The sequence below is a fragment of the Miniopterus schreibersii genome (genome assembly GCF_964146895.1).
Source record: "Miniopterus schreibersii genome assembly, chromosome: 11".
Classification (NCBI taxonomy): Eukaryota; Metazoa; Chordata; class Mammalia; order Chiroptera; family Miniopteridae; genus Miniopterus; species Miniopterus schreibersii.
The window spans coordinates 20,323,409-20,341,210 of record NC_138111.1 but is presented as its reverse complement, the minus strand read 5'-3'; the positions used below and the strand labels follow the sequence as shown (position 1 = coordinate 20,341,210).

Genomic DNA, 17,802 nt, shown 5'->3' with positions numbered 1-17,802 from the left:
AGTTTATGTTCTATTTGTAGTAATGTAATTTATCTCACTTTTTTTTTTTTTTTTACCAGTAGGATTTTTATTTATCTTGAATTTATCAAATTAACACGGCAGTGAAACTTAATACTCAAAGCCTAATGGATTTATTTATTTTTGTCTGTGTTTTAAAGGTGTGGATTTATTATTTTTTGTCTGTGTTTTAAAAAAATGAATCTTGGGAACACAGTTGCTTTCCAACTATATGAGGGGAATGTTTATATCCTATAAGCTACATGGCCTATAAACCAACCATTAGGGAGCAGTTTATTGGCAGAGTTTCTGTAAACATGTGAGTGTTCTTCATGGGGAAGGGGGCTCTTTGCCTCTCATGGTGGAAGCCAGGTTCTCCGACAGGGTGAACATAAGAAAGGGGAGGTTGAGTGTTTACCTCTGTGTTGATCCCTTGATGGTGACCTCATGCCTGAGACTGAGGCGGGTGGATGAGCTGCACAACTTTGCAAAGGTACCCCACGGACTGGCAAGCTGTAAAGGCTCAACAGATGTTTGGAGAATGAATGAACAAACGAGTCCCTTTCCAGCCTGATTGCTTCTGAGTTGATACTGTACAGTCCACGTGGGTGCAGATCAGTGTTTCTCAAAGTGCATCACAATGGGGGGATAAGAAGGTGGTGCCTAAAATGGAAATTACTCAGGGCCCCATCCAGACCTACTGAATCATAATATCTCAGGAATCTGGATTTTAACATCCCTGATCCCCCCCAAAAAGGTGATTCTCCTGTATAACAAACTTGGGTAGCTACAGCAGGAGTGCTGGCTGTTCCAGCCGAAGCTTCCGCAGGGGGCCCGGACCTTCGGAGGCAGCCCAGTGGCAGCTGGAGCAGGGCTGGTGGTGGCCGTCCTGGAGATGTCAGCCACGGCAAACTTGCTTATCTCTGACGACACCTACTGGTGGAGCGAAACAATTAGCAAACACTCAGCCCCTCGACCTACAAATGTGTTTTTTCTTAAGGAGACTATGATAGTGAGGGTGTTGCATTTTGGTGTGAATTCTAACCGCGATGATTTCTATACCCAAAGCCCCAGGGATCTGGGGGACAGCTGCTTTTATAGCTGTATGTTCTTTTGCTGCAAGTGGAATCAATATGTCATGATAATTGAAGAATACTGTCCTTCAATTATCATGCATGGTCCTTAGAACACGTGTTCCCATTTTATACTCAGTTTGCAACATTACCAACGTTTAGATTTCCTCTGAAGGGATTTACTGAAACCTTCAACTAGGGAACTTATACTTTGTGGTTGTTTTAGGGAAGTAATGAGAAGCTAACTTTAGACTCTCATTGAGGACTCCAGGGAAGATAAAGAAGAATGCTTCGTATCTTACAGCAATTGGTTCCTTTCCTTGAGTTAACACCTATTATACACCAGCTCCCCTCTCAGGTAGCTCACAATCCTGGGAGGGAGAGGGGCAGGTGTGTATAATATGCAGAAGTGGGGGAAAGGGGTGGGGTTAATGTCTTCCAAACCCTACACAGACATTACCAGGTCAGAAGTTGCCAGAGGGAGACTGGTATGTGCTAAGATACAGAGGTGCAAAATGGCATTTGGGGTGTTTGTGCTTAGAAAGAGGGTAACATCTAAGTAATTTGCTCTTGCTAAGTGTGAGGCTGGAAGTGATAGGAGGTGCGGCCAAGCAGTCAGGCCAGGCCTCACCTACATGCCAAGGCTGGATTTCATCCTGTCCGTCGTGAGTAACATCTAAAGAATTTATGTAGACTTAAGACTTGCTTTTTATCAGATGGCTCATTCTATTGAAATATCAACGCACAAAGTATAGCACCTCCTTTTTTAACCTGAAGGTGGTCAAACCTGGGTCCAAACTCCTGATTAAGATTATATCTAGTAGCTGAGAATTTCATGCAGATTCAACACAAAAAGTCCCAGCTGATTTGCAGTCTCTCATATCCTGGTAGTTAGGTTTGGCCTGTGCACTGTAACAGGAAGTTCTTTTTATGTAGATACTTGGCAGAGCTGGATCTCTGTGCCTTTTATTTCTGAGATTTTTTTTGGGGGGGTGGTGGTTAATACTGGGTCACTGACACCTTTAATTTGAAAGTTGGAATGTCAGATATGTTGATAGTGCACTCTTGCAGCTAATCAATAGCAGCATTTGTTTTGTTTATAAAACTTTAAGAAATATTCGGGCAAGAGGGGGAAAAGTCACAATAAAAAATAAAGCAGATCTAGATGTATTCTTTCTTAATCACCCAAGACAAACACTTGCATGAGTTAACTTATATGAACACTTACATATATTAGTTTCTGCACCGTCTCCATTTCTGTCCTAACAGGGCCCCACACAGCATTGCCCATCAGACCCCAGGAAAATCCCACAGGTGTCCTTATGAGGGCCCAGAGCTGAGCACTGGTTCATATTCAGTTCCTGAGGCATGAAATACATCAATTCACTATTTTGTGCCCAGTTTTTCACCTTTTAAAAATAATAAGTGATTATGGATATATTTCTATGTTGCTGTTCACAATGGGGAGAAATGCTCACCTTATGGTGATATTACACAATCAAGACCGTCCCTCATGAAAGACGGACAAACAGAATCTGTCTGTCTCTCCCCACTCCCTTCTGCTTGGTCTTCAGGCCACACTACGCGTATCCTTACACGCTTGGCACTGTCTGAAGAAAAAAGCGTGGGATTTGGAGTCTGATGGGCTTGTATTTGAATCTTGTCTCCCACCCTCCCTTACTATGTTGGAAATCTCTTAACTTTTCCTCTTTCTTTACCTGGCAAAAGTAGCTAATAATACCACCAATTGAGGATTAAGTGAGAAAAATATGTTAAAAATGCCTGAGATCGGTGCCCAATACAGAGCAGGCCTTTCCTAAGTGGTAGCCCCTTTCCTTCTTTTCTCTCCTTCCCTTGATACAAGGGTGAGCCACCAAGACTCTAGGAAGCATGGCCTTCAGACGGAGCAGCCGAAGTGGCCATTCGTTCGTGCTGTTCTGTGCTGCTCTGTGAGGTTTACCTCTTAAACAGGTTAATTCAATGAGATACCTTTTCTGAGCTTACAGATTTTCTGTCCCAATCACTCTGTAAAGAGTTGAGCTCTTTCAAGTATGGAGTCTGACGGTCATTAACCAGCCCCCACCCTCGCTCCGCACTTGCTGTTCTGAGAGGAATCCAGGTCCGTCAATATTTGCCCGTCACTGGACACGGCCCACAACCCTGATGTGATCCCCAAAGCCAGGTGCCCCTGACCTGTGGTGGGGCTGCCCCATCTGCACAGAGAAGCAGCTTGTGCCTGACTGGCCTGGCCCCAAGTCAGGAGAGGGTCTCCTAGCTGACTTTCTCAGTGGCCGATAGTCACTAACAGGCCGTGGCGTCTTGCTCCCCAGTCAAGTCAACAGCCTAAAGGGCGTCACTCTCAAAGACTTGGTTCAAAGTTAACCTTTGACTTAAAGGGACCGCAGAATATGTGCAATGGGACAGTCCCCACTCGGCTCCTCCTAGTATCCTGGAAATGCAGAGATGTGGGCCAATTGTGACTGCACGAAGTTTGGCAGTGAGTGAGACCATCAAAATAGAGCCAAGTGACGAAAGGTTGAAAAGCCACCAAAGAAAACGCTGCAGAACTGTAGCGCTGGCGCAGAGACGCGGGCGGGAAGCACACTGGTTCGCACAGCGTCAGTCCTTCCGAACAGCACTAACGTCAATGCCGGCCCAAGGCTGGCTGCCAGACAAAGCTGGTGGCTGGTGCGGGGGGATTGTGATGATGCCGAAACATTACCCTGCTTTGTTTGTACTTTTAATTTTAAAGGATCAAAATCATTTTTATTTTCGTGTTTGATAAGCTCAAAGGGCAGGAAAGAAATTGTACGTTCATTGTAATTTTGCAGAGGGAGTATTTTTCAGGAAACACGCAAATCAGGAGAAAAAGCCTTGCGACAGACCATGTCCCAGTCTGGGGTTCAGAAGGTTTGAACGTCCTATACTCCAGGGAGCTGCTTGTTTGCTCCGGATCTCCTAACTTGCAGGCACAGCCAACTGCTAATTAGTAGAAATTAATTTAGTAATTCCTACCTTCCAGCCAGTTCAGAAGGGCTCTTAGAAGGCAGCGTGTTCCCGGGCTGTCGGCTCTGATGGTTTGGAGAGCAGGGTCCTCTAGAGAGCAGGGTCTGCCGAGCCCACAGTGCTCTTTGCTCTGTCTCCTGGAACAGTGGGTGTCTGTGCCGTTGGACAGCCCTTCAGTCATTTCATCACAGGTCTCTTTCATCTGCCATTATTCAGGACAAATGCCACCATCTCCAGAGCCCTTCCCATCCAGGATCCCCTGATCGGGTGGAATGCACCTCATTGCCCACAGCACCCCGATGTTCTGGCAAGAAGAGAGGGGAGAGACTAAATGCCCGATTTTACTTGTTAGATTCCTAGGAATAGAGAGGAAGTTAAAGCACTTTGTTAAATAAAAGTCACGGTCATCTGTAACTTTTATTATTTACGAAATGCTGGCCTCCTACTGAGAATCAAAAATTAAAATTATTACATTTTTAATTTCCGCTGGAGGGAGACCTGCGCATGGTGGGGTATGGGGGTGGGAGTCAGAAAGACTCTTTCCTTTCACTGGGAAAAACATATCCCTTTTTGTACATCTCTCTCTTTTCTTCCAAAGTAAGGATGTCTGCAGAGTGCCAGGAGGTTGCGCTGATTGGAGTCAGCACAGTGCTTGTTTGCCTGGGGTGGCCCAGATCGATCAGCCGCTGTGTTGCTTCAATATCCTGCTGAGCCCAGGAACTGCAGGAGCCCATTCGGAAAGACACAGATACACAGCCTAATTGTGGTACATGAAAAGTGGTCAGCAAATGTTGAAGAAACTGACACATATCTAAAGTTCCAAAGGTTTAGCCACATCGTATATTTTTAAAGGGCAGATGGTAAGCCTTTTAGAAATCATTTTACTTTCACTTACTTTTCATCCCAAAACAATACCTGGAAATGGTTCCTCTCTGGTTTTCAAATAGGTGGTCTGATAAGTAAAATGCGTTAATATTTTATGGACCAGGTAGGCGAGGGTGGTATACGCCGCTCCGTTTACTGAGCACTTACTGAGGGAAAGCTACTGAACTGTGTATGGGCTTTATATGATTTATCTCTTTCAATCCTTTTAAGAATCATGAGACGTAGAATCGTTGTTCCCATTTTAAAGATGAGAACGGGAAGACTCAGAGACCTAAGAAACTTATTAAAGAGCAGAGGGCCTCTAGCAAGTAACTTAAGTGTTAGGGCCACAGTCATGAACAGAGCTCTGGAGTCCAGTGGTTTATAGACCAGCTGATGTTCAGAGAAGGGAGCAGCAATACTCGCAACCAAGTCTTGTGTTAGGTCCACAATACTCCAGGAATCTCCTTTTATTTCCTTCGGCACGTGGGTGCATTGTCTCTATTTTCCAACCTCGGGTAGGGCCTGAGTCTTCGATAACTAGCTGTAAATGGTGGTGTGCGCACCTAAGTCTTTCACTAAGTGCCAACTGAAAGGAGAAAAGATGTTGTTGGGCTGGACTCTCCTATCTGAGTTACAACAATAAGGAAGCCCACCCGTACCTGGTTTAACTCAAGGTCAGAGTCAAATCTAGCAACTTAGGTGCTCACACTCAGCAGTATGGCGTCAAGAGGGTGGGGGCTGGCCCTCCTGTGCATAAAGGGGCCTCATGCTGGGATCTCCTCCCCTGTCCTGGGGTCTCCTGCTGCATCTTTCTCTAGCAGCTGCCGTGAGACAGGCCCCTGGCCAGGGCAGTCCTGCCTCATGGCCTGGAGACGTAATGCAGCCACTGTTTAAGAGGGTAAAATTGGCATAATATTTTAGAAGCTCATTGTAAAATCATACCCTCTAAATTATAGTTCCTTGGGGGCAAAGCCTGGTCTCAGTATCCCATGTGTGGTCCGCACAAAGGTAAATGTTTTTTCCTTCCAAATTTTCAGAGTGGCATCGCAAACCTAAACAAAGAAGGAATTTTAACATATTTGGCCTGATATAAAGAAAAAATGTGTGGGTAGGATTTCCAAGTCATCCAATTCAGAACTCGGGAGTCTTTCCCAACTCTTCCTCCCCCCCAGTCCCTTCCCCGTCCCAACAAGGAACAGAGCTGGATTTATCTCGGGCCCTGTGTAGGACATAGCAGATACCCAACGGAAGTTTAGTTCCCGAGTGGACAAAGGAAAAGTAGGAGGGAGGAGAGAGGAGGTAGACTTAGAAATTCGGTCTTCAGAATCCACCCGTGTTGTGAGGAAACAGTGAGCTCTTTTAAAGGTTATTTGGCAATGTGTGTTAGAAATCTAAAGAATGTGCACATCCGTTAAACCAGAAATTCTGTATTTAGAAATTAAGGAAAAGCTTTTGCTGTATTGTTCTGATTATAAAATGAAGTATGTCCAACACTTAAGAAATAAGGTCAGTGAACTATGGTACATCAGTACCCATTCTTTCCCTGGGCTTTCCCGTGTCGAAAATCTCACCACCCTTAAACCAGTTGCTCAAGCTGGAAACTTAGAACCCTTTAAAAATGTCCCTCCCTCTCTTTCAACCTGTCATCCCAAGGCCTGTAGTTTTCCAAAATGTACAGGGAGTCATCTTACGGATGTATTAACGTAAGCAGGCAATAGATGGCATCAAGCCTAACAGCCAAGGTATAAATATGAATATTTTCAAGAGATTGCTCACCATGGATACAGAGGCAATACATTGTTTAAGTAGCCAGGTAAGTGAGTGCTGATGACTCCACCAACATCATGGGAGGTGAAATTAATTTAACTGTGAGCCATAGAGAACCATGGACAAGGGAGTGTTAGACAACGACAATATAGGGTTGTATACATAAAACATATATATGGTGCTATACGGATGGTTTAAGAGATTTTTCAGTTAATTTTGACTAGATGTCGCCAGTACCGCCTTAATAACCTGAGCATCGGGGCCCTCACTCTTGCCCTCCTTGCTCTGGACCCTTTACAAAGGGCAAGGAGTCCAGGACTCAGAGGCTGTGCCCAGCCAGAGTCGGCCTCCTCCCTCCAAGACCACGCTGGAGAAACCCAGGGCCTTGGAGCCCCCTCCTCCAACAAGGCCAGGGCTTCCTCCTAAGGGCGGGCCTCGCTGGGGCAGGTGGTGTGGACGCGGCTTGGACGGTGGGCTCAGGCGTCCACCGGTGAGCGTAGAGAGACTCCAGCGCATCACGCGGGCGGGAGCAAAAGCTGGTTGGGGGCGGGGTGAAAGCAGGGCCTTCCACGCATCCTCTGGCTGCAGTCCACAAAGGTTAGCAGCCACCCTGGATGTGGCGTTTACTGCGACTCTGGACTAACCAACTCCCCCGTCCCTCACGTCTCATACCCAGCTGTAACTACCACTACACGCCCCAAACCCCGTCATCTCGCATTTGCATTATTGCTGCACTCCCCCAACTAGTCTCCCACGTTACACTCCCTCCCCACCCATGCCCCTGCACGGAGCTGCCAGAGTGTGCTTTCTAAAATATGAATCAGGCCGTGTTACTGCCGCAGGCTGCAAATGCTGCATGGAAGCCTCCAGCTTCACCTGCCGCAGGCTGCAAATGCAGCATGGAAGCCTCCAGCTTCACCTGCCGCAGGCTGCAAATGCAGCATGGAAGCCTCCAGCTTCACCTGCCGCAGGCTGCAAATGCTGCATGGAAGCCTCCAGCTTCACCTGCCGCAGGCTGCAAATGCAGCATGGAAGCCTCCAGCTTCACCTGCCGCAGGCTGCAAATGCAGCATGGAAGCCTCCAGCTTCACCTGCCGCAGGCTGCAAATGCTGCATGGAAGCCTCCAGCTTCACCTGCCGCAGGCTGCAAATGCAGCATGGAAGCCTCCAGCTTCACCTGCCGCAGGCTGCAAATGCTGCATGGAAGCCTCCAGCTTCACCTGCCGCAGGCTGCAAATGCAGCATGGAAGCCTCCAGCTTCACCTGCCCCGGCCTACGTGTGGGCCTCACTGACCGTCTTTCAGTTTCTAGTGCTCACTAAGAATGTGGGCACCTCGGGGCCTCCACATGGGCTGCTCCTTCTTCCTAGAAGGTTCTCTGGTGCCCCCGTGCGACAGTCCTCCCCTTCAATCCAGACTGTCTCTGTTCCTTCAGGCAGACCTCCTGCAACCAGCTTGTGTACCACATCACCTTCTGTCCTAGTAGCCGGTTCTTTTCCTTAATGGCATTTCATTACAAATCAGGCTGCTTCTGTAGTTACTTGTCCTGTTTACTTCTTTAATGCCCCATCAAATTGTAAGCACTATGCTTAATAATGGATATACTAGAACTTAGTACTTTATAGTGTGTGTGTGCCATTAATATATCTATACAACTAAGAATACAACTAAGTGGAATACCACTTAGTAATAAAAATATTTTTTTCTATGAGCATTACTGGCATAGAAAAATTGCACATGGCATAATTTTAAATGAAAAAAAGGTTGTATAGTAATATAATCCCACTTTTGTTTTTAAAAATGGGAACACATACTACATATATATATATATTACCCATATATGTGTGTGTTTAAAAAATCTGCAGAGTGTTACAGTGCTTATCTGGGCTGGGAAATTGTGAGTGTAGTTTATTTTCTCAATTTTGCTTTTCTTTGAAAATACTAACCTTGTCTTATCTTTGTAATAAGAACATACTTTAACTTTTATAACTAAATAAATAAACTATTACAGTGAGTGACTTTTTACTGGGCAGCCATCTAGATGTCCTGCAGTATGGGCATGTTGAACCAGGTATGGCACATCCCCTCAATAAGATGTTGGACACCCATTGAAAATCACTGTGAAGAACGTCACTGTGTGGAAAAACGCTAATTGTATAATATTAACTTAGCAATTAAAAGAAAATTGGATAAAATAATGAAAATAATTTTTAAATGATGTGATTGCTTTGCACGGATGGAATTATGGTGGTTTTTTGTTAGTTTGCCAAACTTCCTATCATGTTACTTTCTACGTTAAAACTTTTCATTTTAAAATTAAGTATGTGCTTGAACAGTTTGTGTATGGTCTCACCTTGTTAACTGTTAATTTTTTTTTGGTAAGAATATTTGTGTGATTTAACCTGTCTATATAAATTACTTCAAAATAAAATCTCAAATTCCCTGGGATATGTAATGCATCACTAATTCCACAAGGGGGCAATATAGTTATTAAGCAGCATTGGAAAATTCTCTGGAGTGCATCGTATTGTCTGACGTTATTTTTGCTTAACTATATTTCAGTCTTAGTTATATTTTGATGTTGATTTACGATTAAATTCCTTTTGAGTCCAGGGAGTGTAAAATGTTTTGTGGTGTGTGTGTGTGTGTGTGTGTCTGTGTTTTAAGTATAAATTAAATAATTCCCCTGACTGGGAGAATGTGAAGGTTTGCACCCACATACTTGTAGTTCCCCACTACTGTTTGCTTCCTGAATCTTTTCCATTTTAAAAAATAATAGTAAAATAGTATTAATTGTTATTTCTCGAGTACCTTTTATGAGCAGGTCATTGTGCTGGGTCTTTCTATACATTACCTCATTTACTCTTGCCGAGTAGATGTTCTTCCCATTTTACAGATGAGAAAACAGAGGCTAAGGGAAGAGTAGTAATTCACCCAAACTCAGTTATTTTTGCCAGAGTCTGAATTCAAGCCCAGTCTTTGTAAAGAAATTGTTAAATGGATAAATAAAAAAATAAGCAAATAAGTGACTATACAGAAATAAATGAGTGTGAGTATGTGTGTGAGTGTGTGTGTGTGAGTGTGTGTGTGTGTATTCTATCTACCTACTATCTATCTAATTCAGGTCATATGAAAAAGAAAAAGCTATAGTAAATAAGATACATGTCAAATAATTTCTCTTCTTTTTCCTCTTAACATAATACATGAGAATGTGCCCCATATTACTAAAAATTCCTTGGAAACAGAACTAATAGATTTATAATATTCTTTCATTTGAATGTACTGTATTTTATTCAGTCCTCTATTTTTGAATATAGCAATTTCCTCTCAAAATTAGATTATTAATAATGCTAAAATGACCACCTTTGTATAGAAATCTTTGTCTTTATCTCTGTCCATTACTAAGGACATATATGCCTAGAGCTTAGATGACTTATGAGACCGAAAAACAGAACTATTAAAAGGCTCTTTTTAAAGTTATAATTTTAACCTGATTATTCAAGTAATGCATTTTCATTTTAAAATATGTAGAAAATTTTTCCAGAAAAGAGAAGAAAACTATCCTGCATCTCTCTAACTTGAATAACTAATTTATGATTTTTGCACCTTTCCCACTAGATTTATACATTTATAGATCTGTTTTCACAGAGTGGATAATAAAATATACACACACAGAAACTTTCTTATCCTGTCCTTGTCAATTAACACTATATAACATTACAGATATTGTGTATATGTAGTAGGCATGTTTTGTATCATTAAATAAAATATTTCACTTTTAAAACACGATTTTAATAGTGGACTTATATTCCCTTATATTAATTAAATTTTTAGATTATTTATCATCTTGTATTATTGTAGACGGATATTTGTCACACTGCTATTTCCTTAAGATAGATTTTTGGAAATGGTATTATTAGAGCAAAAAGGTAAAGACATGAAGGTTGATACATATTGCCAAATTGATCTCTAGAAATGTTCTACCAATTTACATTTGTGCTAAAGTCTATGAATATCAACATTTCCCCACACCTGGCGGGTACTCATGACATCACTCTCATTCACCTTTGGTAGCCCTAAAGGCAAAAGATGACAGTCCCTTGTTTTCATTTGCATTTCTTTATTAGTGAATTAAACATTTTACATTGATTTATCAGCACTTTATATTTCCTCTTCTTTAAATTTTCTATTCATGTCCTTTGCCAATTTTGCTATTGAGATATCACTGCTTTTCTTACTGTTGGATAAAAGATTTTTATATATTAAAGAGATTAAAACTTCTTTCAGTCACAGTATATCAACTACTACTATAAAATTTGTCTTTTAATTCTGGATACTAGATTTTATCAGATATATGATCTGCAAATATTTCCTCCTACTTTGTGGGTCATCTTTTCACTTTTTTACAATGTCCTTTGAAGCATTAATTTTTAATGTTGAAAAAGTTCAATTATCTACCTTTGGGGGGGGGTGTTGCTTGCCCTTTTGCTGTCAGATCTAAGAAACCATTGCCTAATCCAAGGTTATAAAGATTTTTCTTCTGAGAGTTCTGTAGTTTTCTCTCATACATTTAGGTCTTTGATCTCCTTTTAGTTCATTTTGTGCATGGCTTGAGGTAGGTGTTCAACTTTCTTCTTTTGCATGTGGTATCCAGTTGTCCCTTCACCCTTTGTTGAAAGACTATTCTTACCCCATTAAACGGGCTTAGCACTCTTGGCAAGGTCAAAACCCATTGCCTGTGGGTGTATGGGTTTATTTCTGGACTTGCAAGTCATTCCTTTGGCCTATGTGTCTTAGCTGAGCATTTGGTAGATACAGGAGTGAAATGAGTGCATCTTGTTCTCTGACAAGTACCTGGAGTATAACTGAACGCTGGCGCATGCGTCTTACGGTCCCCTGGCATGGGTAGGAGACTGGCACCCTCTGAGGCATGAGGATCATAAGAGGGAAATGCATCTGAAAAGAGGGCGGGAATCTGGTCAGTTCCAAGAGTCTCCTTAGAGACAAATTGACAGATGAGGCCCAAATTCCAATCCACATAGTGTGGCATAAAGAATTTGAAGCCTAGTACATTTTAGGTAGATATAACCCCATATCCATTTTAGCGCCTTCTAATTAATCTGGTAAATATTTCCTGAGCCCCTACTCCATACCATGCACAATAAAGCAGCTTTGATTTGAGGACTTTTATTTCTGGCATCCTTCTGACATAAACTATTTGCAAAGTTATCAAAAACAGTAGGTTAATTATCATTTTTAAATTATCATTTTTTTTTAAAATATATCTTTATTGATTTCAGAGAGAGGAAAGGAGAGGGGAAGAGAGAGATAGAAACATCAATGATGAGAGAGTCATTGATCAAGCGCACAACCGGGCATGTGTCCTGACCAGGAATCGAACCCTGATCACCTGGATCCTAGGCCGATGCTCAGCTGCTGAGCCACGCCTGGCCGGGCTAAAATTATCATTTTTATAGGTCAAAAACAGTTGAATGGTGGCTCTTGTTTGTGAACAGTGGATTTGTAGCCCTTCTTTGTCAATAATTAGCTAGTAGGCCATGCAGGCCACTCCCAGTTAAAGGTAATAAAACTTTATCATATGTGCATAACAGAATGTTTGTCTTTCTGTTTCACTTTGTTGAGGGTGGGGCAGGAATCTGCAGGATTGCATGAAACCTATTCAGAATGATTTCAGATTATTAACAAGCAATGTGTAAAGAAATGGGTAAAGACAATGATTTTCTGGGCCTGGAGGCTTTAGGGATCAAAGCTGTGTTGCAATATATATGGTCTATCAGAACAACCAGAGATGGCTCCCTCTCTTGCTCTTTACTGGTCCCAGAGATCCTGGAGAGCGTGGCATCGTTTGTATCTGGTAATGTTTAACCTTGATGACAGCTGGAACAAGAATCATAACCTGAACCCTGTCAATCTGGATGGTGTTACATGGATAAATATAAGTATAAACAATTCGTTAGTATTCCTTAGCTAACGAAAATTCGTTCATGAGCCAAAAATTCATTAGCTTAAGATTTGGGCACTGTATTGTACTTTAGATATAATTAAAAATGTTAAAGGTATTTTTAAAAAATTAAGTTCTCCAGACACCACCATTTATTCTGAGAAGTCAGGTAAGGCCCTTTCTCATCCCCAGCAGACAACTAAAGGGGTATTCTCTGAAGAGGGTGTTAAAAAAACAAAATTTAACTGAGTACATTGGATACCTAATTGACCATGAATTGGACAGCATCCCATCTAGCAACTAGAAGGGGCTCCAAGGAGTTGTATAAAATGGAAGGTTTTTATGGGAAGAAAGGTGGGACAAGGGAGCTCTTAACAAAAGAAAATAAAGGGTTATTTGGGGCCTGGATATCTTTTGGGGGGGAGGGTTAGAGAACAGGGAGGGTTTTTGTTATGCAGATTGCTTCTTCTTTCTATTTGGGGGGAAGAAAATGCAGACTATACACTTTATTTACATTTGGCTTTTAAAATAATATTTTACAATTTAAAAGTAGGAGAGAAGCTAAATGTACTCTGGTCTCCTGGATGGAAGCCTGGAACAGAAAATGCCATTAGGGAAAATTAATGAAATCTGAATAAAGTGTGGAGTTTAGTGAATCACTGTGTGCCAATGTGGGTTCATTGGTTGTGACAATATACCACAGTGATGATCAGGCCTCATGACTGTAGCTAAACATCGGCCTCTATCAGAGGTCAGTCTAATCACAGGTCCTGTTATTTTCAGTGACAGGGAGAAAAGACGACAGTTGAAACTGTAAGTCAAAATATGTAAAATCACAAAACATTGAATGGATTAGACTGGAATGTTTAGATAAGCTGTAGTGGAAAATAGGAAGCCTTTATATAATTTCTTGAGTGAGAAACTGATGTAGTGAGAGCAATAATTTAGGGATTCATTCTATAAGCAGTTTGTAAAACGGATTGAAGTTGGGAAAAAGTTGAGACGGGGGAATCAGCAAAGAGGCAATAACCGACATGCGAACCAAAAGTCTCAATTCTAAAACCCTAAAATGAAATTTACGGCAAAGGTTTCAAGCCATGTTATTCTTAGTGCCACTTACAACCTGGTTTAGGCATCTGGGGACAAGCAAAGCTAATTGCAGAGATGGGCGTGCCAGGCGACCGTGGCAGATTCCGCTAGGTATTTGAGTCATAGAACTGCTGTGGGTCCCCTTGTTCCAAGTCCAGCTCTCCTGGCGTCTTGGCAGGACTGTGTCTTGTCACCTCTGCTTGTCCTGCAGTGGCCCCGTGCTTGTTTGATAGTCAGACTTGAGAAAAATGCTTCATTTTTTTTACTTTTAACCCATCCTAATGAGTTTTTTTTAAACTTCTTACTTGGAAATGATTTCAAACTTACAAAAAGAGCCTCAAGAATAAGAATATTATGCAGAACACCACAGACCCTTGCTCATCTGTTATTAAATGTTTCTTTCTCTTTCTCTGTGTGTGTATACATATGTGACTGTGTGTATATGACACATATATGACTACATATACATGTACGCACATCTAATATTTTGAACTATTTGAGAATAGTTTGTACACGGCATGGTCCTTTAGTACTAATGACTTCATTATGTATTTCCTAAGAGTTAAAATAACGTTTTATAAACTTTGGTGCATTTACTCAGTCACTGTTTCTTGAACTGAGCTCACCTAGGGAAATACCCATTATTCCGGTCTGACTTGTCCCACTGCTAACTCAGTCACAGGAGTGAGAAATCCAAAGCTGCATGTGAATTACAGGCTTGGGTCTTTGAGGGTACCATAGAATCAGGTACTTCAGATTCGTTTCCAATTTGATTCATCATGTGTTTGTTTGACTCAGTTGTTCAGCTACTCTGAAAAAACACCTTTGTCAAAGAATAATACTGATACCCAAAATGGCAAACGCAAATCTAGCATTCATAACTATGTCTCAGGCACTGTTCTAAGCACTTTACACTTATTAATGCATTTAATCCTCACAATAACCTTAAAGGAACATACCGCGATTACATTCATTTTATACATGGGGAAATGTAGGCACAGAAGGTAAATAACATGCCCACAAGTAAATAGCTAAGGGGGTAAAATCAGGATTTGAACCTAAGCTTTCAGATATCTTTCTCCTCTGTTAATGTGTGTGTGTGTGTATTTAGTCTTCTTACATTTCACAGTGTCTTCTCTAAAGAGGATCCCACGCTATTTTCTGTTGTTGATTGCTTCTCACTGTGTCGTGTTCCCCTAGGAGAGACGCATTCATTTTCTTGATGTGTTTATTTTCCAGCTGAAGAAAAGGTGACCAGTCCCAGGAGCCGAGAAGAATGAACTCAGAGGAGGCTGTTTATACAAGGTTCTCCCACTCACCAGCTGTTGAGAGTCTGTGGATGAAGACCAGGATCTTATTACTGCAGTGAAGCAATGGGAGCCTGCGACCATGCTCCCAAACCACAAACAGCCAAGCGGATTTGGCACAGGGGGAGCTGCCTCATAAATAATTAATCAGAGGCATTGGATACCAATCTGTCTTGCAGCAGCCTCTTCAAATTCAGTGTTGCCTTCTTATCTGGCCTTGGGTGTATCAAAGCGCTCCCTTCTGCGTCTCACTCCAGCGCCAGGACCCGCCTGAAGGCTGGATCCACAACGGAATTCTCTTCGGTCTGTGTCTGCCCTGTTTGAATGCTATTTATAGGGCCAATGTGGGTTAATAACTGTTTATTCAGTGCCTGTTCCATGCCAATTATTAGGCTGAGTGCTTTACAAATATCTGATCCTTCCAAAAATTCTGTAAAGTTGCCCCTATTGTCTGCCTTTTACCCCAGAGCAAATGGAGGCTCAGAGAGGTTGTGTGCTATGTCTAAGATCACACAGTAGGCAGAGTCAGGGCTCAAACTTAGGTCTAAAATCAAAGCCCTTGCACGTTAACACTCTGCTTTGCCTATCACTGTTCCAGAGATAATTAGCCCATTGTATTACTACTAGTCTTCCTCTCCTAAATGGAGGTGGGGATGGGGGGGTATGGCAAGTGTCTGAGAGGGCGGATCAAGGAGGCTTTACAGGCATCGAGGAATCGCAGAATTATTTCCTAAGAAAAATAACACAATGTTCTTTTAGATCACAGGTTGATTAACTATGACCTGTGAGTCAAATCCAGCCCCAAATCTATTTCTGTAGATAAAGTTTTATGGGGACACAGCCACACCCAATCCTGTATGTTCTGTCTATGACTGCTTTTTCTCTCCTCTGGTGGCAGTTGCATAGTGTGTCAGAGACCATATGGCCTGCAAAGCCTGAAATATTGACGATATGGGCCTTTCCAGAAAAAGGCTTGTTTTAGATGACTTAGGAAGGAAGCCAACAGTTTTCATTAAGGCCAATTTATTATTTTCCCATTTAACTGAAGAACTACTTAAAGATTTATAAAGCTAATATAATCACTGTATTCTAATGGTGGTGGGTGGTGGGTGGTGGAGTGGGGGGTGAGAGAAGGGGCTGTAGAGAATCTAACCAGGGAAGGTTAAGGGACAGGGAGTGGAAGGGAGAGGTCTGGGCTTCTGGGTCCCAGCCAACTCCTCACCCCAGGCTCATCCCACTCATTCTTTCTCTTCCTCCTGCCAAGTCAAGTTTCCTAAAATAACTCTTTGCTCCTAAACTTGTAAGTGGCTTCCCACTTACCACATGCTCAAATCCCAAGCCCAGCCTGGAATTTAGAGACCGTAACAATCTGACCCCTGCTAATCTCTCCCTTAACCCCCACTTTATCTTTTTTTTTAACTTATCATAAGAAAGTCATGCCAAATTTGAGCTTATATTTCAAAGCCAATGTACTTGTCTTTGATTCTTTTTTATGTAAGCAGAAAAGTAAACGTGTAACATTTGTAGGCGGTGTATTTGACAGTAGGAAACCAGGCCAAACTCTCATGGATGAGGCCACTTCGCCTAAGGTAAAAGCTATAAACAAAAGAGAAATGTATGAATGTATTACTTTTCTACCGTAGACATTATCCAATTGTATTTAGAAAAAAACAACAACATTCTAAGGTTTTATGTTTAAATTATAATACCATAAGCTTTCTCCCGCATTGCTATGTATTTTTCATAAAGATCATTTTTCCTGGATGCAGAGTATTCCATCTTTTACATGTCCCAAAGTTATCCTAATACTTCCCTGGTATCTGGGCTTTGAAGGCTGCTATTTCCATTAGTTTCTTCTCCATTCCCTGGAGTTGTTCTCATTGTTTCCTACCTTTGCTCAGTCCCTATGGCCCTTTATCTCCCTAGTCTCAACTGCCCAGTCTCAATCGGGCCCATCCCATTTTCAGAGGACATGCAGAGGGAGAGGGGCTGCTGAGTAACGTTCTCACTAGGAACACTGAGCCTGTTCCTCTGCGTTATGGAGGGGCCGGAGGAGAGTGTCAGGCAGATAAATTTGCTTTGTCCATGTCATTCTCTGACCAAGAGGCATTTCCAGAGCCAAGGCAGATGTGATAGAAAGACCTGCGTCTTCCAGAACTTGTTCATCTCAACGTCTCCAGTGCCAGCATAAAGCAGGCCATGGTATATGGAGAATGTATTGTAGCATAGTAACATTGCTATGGCTACAGTTTTTAGTTAACTGCCACTCTCATGCCCTCTTCCAGGAAGGAGTGGGGCCTCTTGCAATGGATTATATGCAGGTGGGGTTGGGGAGAAGAGATTCTGAGTGCATTCCAGAGTTGAGTACAATTGCAAAACTGAGTCAGAAATGGGATGAATAGTTATTGGCCTCTAGTTTGCAAAATGATAGAACTTCAGGGTTCAGAAAGATATTTAAGGTTATCGTTGCCAGCTACCCTCCAGTGCCTGATTCCCCTAGGACAGCTCTTCCAAGAAAATGCCCAGCTCTGCTTGGATACCTCCACTGATGGGGACCTTGCTACCAAACAAAATCCAGTACTGTATGGCTCTGTTAGAAAGCTGGACTTTTGTTGAGAGGAAATCTATCTTCCTGTAGCTTCCATCAGTTAGGTCTAATTCTACCTGTGGGATGCTAGAGAACAAGTCAGCTCCCTCCCACAACAGCCCTGGAGAGATTTAGAGTAAATGATCAT

At 42.2% G+C, this 17,802-nt stretch overlaps 1 protein-coding gene across 1 annotated transcript in view; it reads left to right on the top strand.

Annotated features, from left to right (window-relative positions):
* SLC44A1 (solute carrier family 44 member 1) overlaps nucleotides 1-16,831 on the top strand; it is a 145,407-nt gene extending 128,576 nt beyond the window's left edge. The window contains exon 16 of the mRNA XM_081150682.1: nucleotides 15,000-16,831. Coding sequence (XP_081006808.1) covers nucleotides 15,000-15,014 — 15 coding nt within the window. The 3' untranslated portion in view covers nucleotides 15,015-16,831. The remainder of the gene's footprint in view (nucleotides 1-14,999) is intronic.
* The last annotated feature ends 971 nt before the right edge of the window (nucleotides 16,832-17,802 follow it).